Source organism: Osmerus mordax, chromosome 14 (genome assembly GCF_038355195.1).
Source record: "Osmerus mordax isolate fOsmMor3 chromosome 14, fOsmMor3.pri, whole genome shotgun sequence".
In the NCBI taxonomy this organism is placed as follows: Eukaryota; Metazoa; Chordata; class Actinopteri; order Osmeriformes; family Osmeridae; genus Osmerus; species Osmerus mordax.
Window position 1 is genome coordinate 15,837,895 of NC_090063.1, and position 10,338 is coordinate 15,848,232.

At 52.4% G+C, this 10,338-nt stretch overlaps 1 protein-coding gene across 1 annotated transcript in view; it reads right to left on the reverse strand.

The window, feature by feature from the left end:
• Nucleotides 1–4,207: 4,207 nt before the first annotated feature.
• The window catches only part of LOC136956474 (palmitoyltransferase ZDHHC8B-like), a 14,111-nt gene continuing 7,980 nt past the window's right edge, over nucleotides 4,208–10,338 (reverse strand). The window contains exons 3-10 of the mRNA XM_067250367.1: nucleotides 10,230–10,316; nucleotides 8,903–9,075; nucleotides 8,351–8,453; nucleotides 7,937–8,028; nucleotides 6,831–6,960; nucleotides 6,517–6,634; nucleotides 5,783–5,895; nucleotides 4,208–5,659 (exon numbers count right to left, since the gene is read on the reverse strand). Coding sequence (XP_067106468.1) covers nucleotides 4,343–5,659; nucleotides 5,783–5,895; nucleotides 6,517–6,634; nucleotides 6,831–6,960; nucleotides 7,937–8,028; nucleotides 8,351–8,453; nucleotides 8,903–9,075; nucleotides 10,230–10,316 — 2,133 coding nt within the window. The 3' untranslated portion in view covers nucleotides 4,208–4,342. The remainder of the gene's footprint in view (nucleotides 5,660–5,782; nucleotides 5,896–6,516; nucleotides 6,635–6,830; nucleotides 6,961–7,936; nucleotides 8,029–8,350; nucleotides 8,454–8,902; nucleotides 9,076–10,229; nucleotides 10,317–10,338) is intronic.

Below are 10,338 nucleotides of genomic sequence, written 5' to 3' on the forward strand. Positions count from 1 at the left end.
TGCTGTGGCTGGTCTCATGTGTTCAGAGAGAAACAACTTTGCTCTGATGGAAGCAGCAACACTGGCAGCGTCTCCATGCACATGCCAGACACTGGGGTTGCAGCTCGCAATTATGCTGTAACTGCATAGCAAAAGAAATGCCTGTAGACCTACACAGCCATGCATGCCCCTCCCACACAGAGACAGGAGCCTCACTGTAACGTACAGTAGAGTACAGTAGAGTACAGTAGAGTACAGTCCTCTGCAGTATGCTACAGTGCAGCACGGTATATTTAATGGTCATGTGCTGAAACGGATGGTTCTTCTGGCATGCTCCGCATAGCATTCCTCTTCATGCACTCATTCCCACGGATTCTCATCTCGCAGAAACAAAGTCAATGCCTCCCTTTCATCCCCACTAAATCCCACCCCCGCCCACTGCCGTGAATCTGGGATGAAGCTCTGCTAATTCATTAGGAGAGTTAACACACAGGGCCCAGAGGCATTCAAAACACTGCTAATAGCCAGAAAAGGGCAGGAGATAATATCTTGAGACAACTCAGACCGGAAACAAGTATTCCGCCCGAGGAAAACAGCCAGGAAAGGTCAGCATTCAACCACAATATGGGTCCGGCAGGCCATATTGATTGATTAAGCCGATAAAGTACATTAGTTAAAAGAAATGTGTATCGAATGTGTTGTCAACAGAGCCAGGAGAGTAGAGACCTAAACCTGACCTGGAGCAGAGGCAGGGCAGAGTGAGACAGGGCAGAGTGAGGCAGGGGAGAGTAGAGGCAGGCGAGAGTAGAGGCAGGGCAGGGTGAGGCAGGGCAGAGTGAGGCAGGGGAGAGTAGAGGCAGGGCAGGGTGAGGCAGGGCAGAAGGAGGCAGGGCAGAGTGAGGCAGGGCAGAGTAGAGGCAGGGCATAGAGAAGAGGTAAGGGACACAGAAAGGGAGACAGAGATAGAAAAATAGAGAGAGAGAGAAGAGAGGGAGACAAAAAGAGAGAGAGGGGAAGAGGGAGAGAGAAAGGGAGGGAGAGAGACAGAGAGAGACAGAGAGAGAGAGAGAGAGAGAGAGAGAGAGAGAGAGAGAGAGAGAGGGAGGGAGGGAGAGAAAAAGAGAGAGAGAAAGAGAGAGAGGGGAAGAGGGGAAGAGTGAGAGAGAGAGAGAGAGAGGGGGGGGGGGGGGAAGAGAGAGAGAGAGAGACAGAGAGAGAGAGAGAGAGAGAGAGAGAGAGAGAGAGAGGAGAGAGAGAGAGAGAGAGAGAGAGAGAGAGGGGAAGAGTGAGAGAGAGGCATATATCCTGGGACTTCCAACCTTCACCTCTGATTACTAATGATGCTTCTCTCTGTGGTACTCCAACACCTGCTGCACCTGTTAATCAGGAGAATCTACAGAAAACCACAGTTCTGCTGGAGTATCGTGACAAGAGGCCCAGTGATAGGTTTCTAAAGTTCCACAGTTGGACTTTAAATGGAATTCAATGGCCTTCCTGCCTGCCTGCCTGCCTGCCTGCCTGCCTGCCTGCCTGCCTGCCTGTCTGCCTGTCTGCCTGCCTGCCTGCCTGCCTGCCTGCCTCCCTCCCTCCCTCCCTCCCTCCCTCCCTCCCTCCCTCCCTCCTTGCCTGCCTGCCTGTCTGTCTGCCTGTTTATCCTCTCCATCTGTCCGTCTGCCAACCTGCCTGTCACCTTCTGGCACATAAACAGCTGAAATGCAAACCGGATGAAAACACGAGCTGAGATCTGAGGACGAAGAAGCTTTTACGAGGAGCTCGTCAGAAGCAGATGGGTCCTGAGGGGACGAGAAAAAGAAGTTTCTGTAAAAAACACGTCACAACGTTCCCCAAGAGCTCCGACACGTCGCTGGGTCTGCCCTCCCAACGCACCGACCCTTCAGCTTCCCACCTCACCAACATTAAAGTTAGACCATGCTTCACTGTTGACTATCTGCATCCTTAAAAAGAGATTTAAAGCTTGATGAGAGACAATACGTGTGTAATATTAGATATTGTAACATCATATTTATATTAGATTACGATCCGTCACTGATAACTGAGAATTTACTTTGGGATAACTGTAATTCCGTAAGTGAATTGAATTGAACTGACTTGATAAGAGAAACTGTTACATATCAGAGAGCTTTACTTCTGACTCTCAACCAACTGATGATCCACTCTGCCACAGCCTTATTACCATTTCACCCCAGGCTATGATGATAGCGAGGGAGAGGAAGAGAGAGAGGGAGGAAGAGAGAGGGAGGAAGAGAGGGAGAGACAGAAAGAGACAGAGAGAGAATGAGAGTCAGAGTCAGAGTGAGAGACATAGAGAGAGAGAGATACAGAGAGGAAGGGAAAGACAGACAGAAAGAGAGAGAGAGAAAGGGAGAGAGAGAGAGAGAGAGAGAGAGAGAGAGAGAGAGAGAGAAGTGAGATAGGAAAGTACAGGGAGAGAAAAACAAACTCAAATATATCAAACAGTACAATCATCCATTAAGTGGGCCATGGCAAAAAAAAACATGCATCTCACAGATGAAATGAACATTTTGTCAAGAGCTTTTAAAGTGGTTCCATCATTGACATTCACATCGCTGCCATGTCATCATTTTGATGTTGCAGATGAAGAGATGGAGTCGTGTGTGAGATGTGATCAGACACGGTATGGGACAAGTTCAGCGCTGTCACACGACACGGGAGGTGAAGAAAGAGCTAGAAAGATTGGAGGAAAGAAATAGACAGACCTGCAGATGAATTGGTCGTGTGGTAATGGTGAGAGATCAATGAGACAAGATGAAGAGTTGAGATCTTTTTTTTAAAGGACATAGAAAATTGGGTGAATAAAGGAATCTTTGGTGCTTTTTCAAATTGAGATGTTCGGGTTCAGTCCTGTCCGTGGGATGGGATGCAGAGAGAATATTCCTCGGACAACAGGTTGTAATAAAAGCATTTTCATTTAGCAGATGCTGTTATCCCTTAAGCAGTCACCTCTTCATGTGTGAGTTGTGCCCTTACCTGTTGACTGTAGTTCAGATGATACTTCAGCTATCACCAATGCCACACAAACAAGAGAGAGGTAGAGAGATAAAGAGGGAGAGATAAAGAGAGAGAGGTAGAGAGGGAGAGAGAGCAAGAGAGAGAGATAAAGAGAGATACAGAGAGAGAGGTAGAGAGATAAAGAGGGAGAGATAAAGAGAGAGAGGGAGAGAGAGCAAGAGAGAGAGATAAAGACAGATAAAGAGAGAGAGGTAGAGAGATAAAGAGAGAGAGGTAAAGAGAAAGGAAGAGAGAGCAAGAGAAAGAGATAAAGAGAGAAAGGAAGAAAGAGCAAGAGAGAGAGATGAAGAGAGAGGGGGGGAGAGAGGGGGAGACAGAAAAGAAACGTACAAAGATATTGCTGCCTTTGTAACTTGAACAAAGCCGTATTGAACCTAGCAGGCTATTCATTCCTCTGCTGTGTGAGAACGACTGAACTTAGGTAACCTGCTACTGATACACAGTGTTCCCTCCAGTCCAAAACATCTCTCCAACCCTGACTACGTCTGTGGCTATGGCAACCATCTCCAGCCCTCAGCCCTTCCACCATACCTAGCAGTATCCCTCACTATGTTTGGGATTAATTTAATAGCAACTCTCAGAAACATCACTCACTCAATAAATATATACATATATTTTTTTCATATCAAGTGGGCTAGGGATGGTATTTGAACACAGAAGCTTATTTTGAGTGGCATCTCCCGATAACGAGCATTAGAGGGTGCCATTTCCCCTCCATTTGCGCCGTAAACTCTTCAGGTAGTGGATTCTGGTGTGCTGGTGTTTGTGATGATGTCAACGCATCATTGAGGAGAGAAACGCCATGCAGAAGCATGGTTTTATGACATAAACCGTTCTGAAACCAGGAACAAACACTTTATTTACCCAAATGACTATAAAACGTAGCTAAAACAGGACTTTCCCATGAACGAATCAAACATGGTTTCAAATATTAAGCGTAGTAAAAAGGAGAGAACAAAAACAAACAATAAATCATCTCAAACGTCCTACAACTTTGACTGAGTTTACTGATTCCCCTCGCTACACGAGGAAGCACGACTGTCCTGAGAATCGTCCGTATGGATGAAGAAGGATGAGGTGGCTTTTACACTCATCCCTTATTCATAGAGTATCTGTCATAAAAGAGGTACAACTGCAAAAAAACAAAAAACAAAACAAACAATAGAAACAGGCTCCCTTAAACAAACAAACAATAGAAACAGGCTCCCTTAACTGCATATCCATGTCCTCTCACACACACAGCTGTTGGGACCTGCAATGACGGGCGCTGCATAGCGATGAACTCCCCCCACCAACCCTGCCGTGGGCCAAGCTACTTCAACAGTCCCAGAGGAGGCCCAGGGCCCTTGGTCTCCTGGGAGTGAGGGAGAGAGGGGCGCTTGGAGGAGGAGGTGAGGGTGTAGGCGTGGGAGGAGGAGGAGGCGGTGAAGGAGGGGATGCGAGGCAGGGTGGAGGCGGAGGGCGGGGACAGGGGGTCGGGGAAGTAGGCTTGCGAGCCGTAGCGGTTCTTGCCGTGCAGGCTGGAGGTGCTACTGCTCTGCAGGGCGGAGCAGGCCACCCTGGGGCCGCGCGGCAGGGAGGAGGTCGACGAGCTGGCGAGAGGCGACGCCCTCCCCACCCCGTAACCCAGGATACCCGTGCTCATCAGGAACTCCCGAGACCCGTACGCCGGAGGGGTGAGGCCTCGCGACCCCGGAGGGCGCACGCCGTCCGCCGGCAGGCTGCGTCGGCTGGGGACGTCGTAGACGCCCGTGTCGGGGCCGTGGAGGGCGTGGGAGCGGGCCTGCAGTCGCAGGGAGCTCTCCCTCTCCTCCAGCTCACGACGCCCCTGGATGGACGCCATGATGCTCTTGGACAGGTTGTCGTAGCGCACGATGGGAGTGTCCGGAGGGGGGAGATCGCGAGAGGTGAGCCCGTGAAAGGAGGGAGAGGGGTCCCTGGAGGAGAGGGCTTTGAGGGAGGGAGAGGGGTCTCTGGAGGAGAGGGCTTTGAGGGAGGGAGAGGGGTCTCTGGAGGAGAGGGCTTTGAGGGAGGGAGAGGGGTCTCTGGAGGAGAAAGCTTTGAGGGAGGGAGAGGGGTCTCTGGATGTTAGGCCCTTAAGCGAGGGTGAGTGATCCCTGGGCTGTGGAGACTGTCTGCTGACTCCCATGTAGACCGCTCCGTAGGCGTGGGAGGGGGGGTGCTGCAGCACGGACGCGTCCGACACCAGGGTCATGTAGTGGGAGTGGTAGCCCCCAAGCGGGACCCCCCTCTGGCCCAGGAAATGGGCCTCTCCCGGGGCTACGAGGCTGTCGTAGGAGAGGCTGCTGGAACGGGCGGCCAGCGTGCCGGGGGGGGGGAACGCGCCTGCCGCGGGGGGGGCGGAGATCAGGACGTCCGTACGCACGCCCGGCTGCTGGGGCTTGTTGCCGTGGCGATGGGCGTGCTTGAGGGTGAGGGAGCGTGAGTTGAGGGTGAGGGAGTTGAGCTGCAGGGGGCTGGTGGTGGCGGCGGGGTGGTGGGGGGGTGGCGGGCGCGACTGGAAGGGCGAGGAGGCCCTGTGATGCTGGCCGGGGGGGCCGGGGGGGCCGGGGTGGGGGGGCGCCTCCTGGACTCTCACGCCGGCCTCGGCCGCTGCCGCCTTGGCGATCTGGGGACGCAAACACACAAGGACTGTGTCAGAGCCTGTCAGGTCCAGGGCTGTGGATGATGACACGTGTAACGAGGTAAAGAGGGGGGGGGGGGCGGACGGGGGAGGTAGGAGGGGGCAGACCTGGTCCCCCAGAGAGGGCGACGGGCCCCTGGAGGAGTTCTCCATGACAGGCATCAGCTGCTGGACGGTCGGGGTGGACAGAGGGATCACCGCTTTGGAGTGGACCCCACTCTCTGAAACACACACACACAGTTTAGAACTAGCATTTCTGATCCTTGATGCTTCGCTGCACTTTCTGAGTGTGTATGTGTTTCATGTGTTTGTGTAAGGACAGTCTGAATTATTTCCTAAACGGACCCTAATAAAAGATCAAATTACAATCAATTAACTTAAATGTCTGGTGTCACCAGCAGGGGGCAGTACTGTGTGTCTGTCTCTACAAAGCTGCAAGACCTTCTGTTGCATCAGAGTGGTCTGAACGACACAGATTAAACCAGCAACCCTGTTTCCTCAGTGCTGGGTCTGTCACATTACATTTAGTCATTTAGCAGACGCTCTTATCCAGAGCGACTTACAGTAAGTACAGGGACATTCCCCCCGAGGCAAGTAGGGTGAAGCCTTGCCCAACGACACATGTAATTTTGCACGGCCGGGAATCGAACTGACAACCTTCAGATTACTAGCCCGATTCCCTAACCGCTCAGCCACCTGACTCCCTACGAGCTCCTAGGTCTAAAGTGTTCCCCTCTGCTACATCGACGCACATCCATCCACACTGCAGCAGCAGCAGCAGCAGCCGAGCACGGCTCTGTACAGGGGTTGTTATGGTGAACCTGGTTGTCACGGCGACCTACCCTCCAGCGCGGCCAGGTGGCTCTTCAGCAGGTTGGGGTCGGGTTTGGGGGGCAGGGGGGGCGGCGGCGTGGGGGTCACGTGCTTGGCATCGGGCTCGTCCGGGGAAACGGCCGAACGCTGGGCGAGGTGAGAGGAGACGTCAGGTGAGGGATGGTGGCGTGTGTGTGTGTGTGGATGTGTGTGGATGTGTGTGTTTGTGTGTATGTGTGTGTTTGTGCGTGCGTGTGATGTTGTGTGAGGTTGTGTGCATGTGTGTCTGTGTGGATATGTGTGCGTGTGTGTGGGACTAGCAGCGTGTCTGGGCCTGGGTCACCTTGTTGTGGACGTTGTGACTGTTCACCCCGTTGTCCCTGGCCTTCACCAGGGCGTGCCTGCTGGTCTCGGGCCGCAGGAAGGGAGGCTGGACCCGGACCGACGTCCTCCTGACCGCTCTGGCAGCGTACCTGCAGAGACCAGAGCAGAGCTGTAACAGGCAGGCTGGTCACCCTGGAGAGACCAGGGCAGAGCTGTAACAGGCAGGCTAGTCACCCTGGAGAGACCAGGGCTGTAACAGGCAGGCTGGTCACCCTGGAGAGACCAGGGCTGTAAGGACACAGGCTGGTCACCCTGGAGAGACCAGAGCTGTAACAGGCAGGCTGGTCACCCTGGAGAGACCAGGGCTGTAACAGGCAGGCTGGTCACCCTGGAGAGACCAGGGCTGTAAGGACACAGGCTGGTCACCCTGGAGAGACCAGGGCTGTAAGGACACAGGCTGGACACCCTGGAGAGACCAGGGCTGTAAGGACACAGGCTGGTCACCCTGGAGATACCAGAGCTGTAAGGACACAGGCTGGACACCCTGGAGAGACCAGAGCTGTAAGGACACAGGCTGGACACCCTGGAGAGACCAGGGCTGTAAGGACACAGGCTGGACACCCTGGAGAGACCAGGGCTGTAAGGACACAGGCTGGTCACCCTGGAGATACCAGGGCTGTAAGGACACAGGCTGGTCACCCTGGAGAGACCAGAGCAGAGCTGTAACAAGCAGGCTGGTCACCCTGCAGAGACCAGGGCTGCGTTTCCCGAAAGCGTCATAAGCCTAAGTTGATCGTAGAATCCATCGTATGATGGATTTTAGTTTTACGGGCCGTTTCCCAAAGCAATCGTAGCTAAAGTGGCTCTTGAAAATTTGTAGCTCTTGAAAAGTCTTAGATTAACCTACTCCTTACGAGCATGTTCGGGAAACGCACGTAAGAAATAACGATGGTTTCGTTATTTTGCTCGTAGAAAGCTACGATCCACCGTTATCGGAAAACGCAGCCCGGGGCTGTAATAACACAGGCTGGTCACCCTGGAGAGACCAGAGCAGACCAGAGCTGTAACAAGCAGGCTGGTCACATGACAGCCTTTCTAGATGTTTCAGCGGGTCTATAAGATCACCTGGGAGACATGGGGCTGCATATAAGGTACTCCAGGTTGCCGCAGCAACCCCGTGTGAAAGGATTGACGCCTCCTTGGAACTTGCCGGTAACCTGCAGAGAAAAAGATGACAGAAAAAATGTAAGCTTCCTCTCATATCGTAACTGCTAATGTTCAAAAAGGTCTATGAAGAAAAAGAATTTGAAAAGAAAACCATTCATTAACTTTTAATAAACAAAATTAATATTCAAACAGTTTATAAAGAAAACAGTTCGAAAACAGTTTGTAAACTACAATTCAAAAATGGTTTCTAAAATAATCCTACTTAAGAATAACTTTACAAACATGAAAATTTAGAAATATCTTACTTTAAAATGAACAAAACGAATATTTATAACAGTTTATAACGAGAGTTGACACGGTTTCCTGTCTGACCTGCTCGTTGGTGGTGCGCCCCCTAGAGACCAGGTAGAGGTGGAACCCTGTGAGACCCAGAACAGGGAGGAAGAACACGCCACACACACTCATGGCCACCAGACTGAGCACGCTGTCAAGGAGGTTTGTATACACACACACATACACACATACATATACTCACACACACACACAAACACACACACAAACACACACACTCCCTCCCTCTCACACACACACATACATATACATATACTCACACACAAACAAACACACTCCCTCCCTCACACACACACACCCTCACTCCCTCCCTCCCTTCCTCCCTCACTCACTCACACACACACACACACACACACACACCCTCCCTCCCTCCCTCCCTCCTTCCTTCCTTCCTTCCTTCCTTCCTTCCCTCCCTCCCTCCCTCCCTCCATCCCTCACACACACACACCCTTCCTTCCTCCATCCCTCACACACACACACCCTCCCTCACACACACACCCTCCCTCCCTCCCTCACACACACACACCCTCCCTCACAGACACACACACACACACACCCAGTGTGTGAGGATACGTGACGGTGCAGTGCAGCTTCCACAGGTCGTCCTGGTGATGGAGGACGTACAGGAGGCCGAAGGTGAACACGCCCACCATGTGCAGCGTGAGCGACAGCAGGAACAGGAAGAAGTAGCGGTAGTTCCGCCTCCCGATGCAGTTGTTCACCCAGGGACAGTGGTGGTCGAAGTCCTGCAGGAAACAGGAAGTGGGGGACAGGAAGTAGAAACACTCTGGGATTCCAGCAAGGAACGACACAATGGTATAGTCTACTGTACATATTTACATGTTTTTAACACTTTATATTTGTGTTATAGATACAGATATGTATACATACAGCACTGTGCAAAAGCCTTTGGGAAAAATTCTACAATGAAAAAATAGTTGAAAAAAATGCTTTAAGAAATACAGAAATGAAACTAAACCTAAATATTAGTGACATTAAACTTTTATACTTCCACACAAATACAAAACACCAGGAAATATTCCTGTCTTTAATCTTGTACTGTATGTACTGTATGTTTATATTTATGCACACACAAACACATACCATGTATAGTATATTGTACATATAGGTATATATATATGATAAGCATGTACATACACAGTATCAAAGTATTTATGCATGCAATGTGATGAAGATAAATCATAATTTACGAAGGACATTCACGAGAGCGCCTTGGTAGTTCTGCAGTATGAAACAGAGAGTTGCAGAGGTGCTGTGTGGGGGCCTACAGAGCGGCCAGAGACCACAAAGGATCTGAGGATTAACCTGATTAATGGATCTCCCTCCCTCCTCCCCTCCCTCCCTCCCTCCCTCCCTCCCTCCCTCCCTCCCTCCCTCCCTCCCTCCCTCCCTCCCTCCTCCCCTCCCTCCTCCCCTCCCTCCCTCCCTCCCTCCTCCCCTCCCTCCCTCCCTCCCTCCTCCCCTCCCTCCTCCCCTCCCTCCTCCCCACAGCAATCCCTTTCTGTTAACCCCCATCCCTCCCTCCCTCCCTCCCGCCCTCCCTCCCGCCCGCCCTCCCTCCCCTCCCTCCCTCCCTCCCTCCCGCCCTCCCTCCCTCCCTCCCTCCCTCCCTCCCTCCCTCCCTCCTCCCCACAGCAATCCCTCTCTGTTTACCCTCCCTCCTCCCCACAGCAATCCCTCTCTGTTTACCCCCCCCTCCCTCCCTCCTCCCCTGCCTCCCTCAAACACATAAGCCCTTCTCATATTCTCTTCCTCTCTCCCTCATCTGCCTCTCTTTCTGCAGCTGCCTCACTCTCAAATACAGTACACTTACCCAACCTTCATCTTCCTTCTGCACCCCCCCCACCTCCTCCACACACGCCCCTCCCCCCCCCCTCACCTCCACACAGTGGTCACACCCCCCCCTCACCTCCACACAGTGGTCACACCCCCCCCTCACCTCCACACAGTGGTCACACACCCCCCCCTAACCTCCACACAGTGGTCAC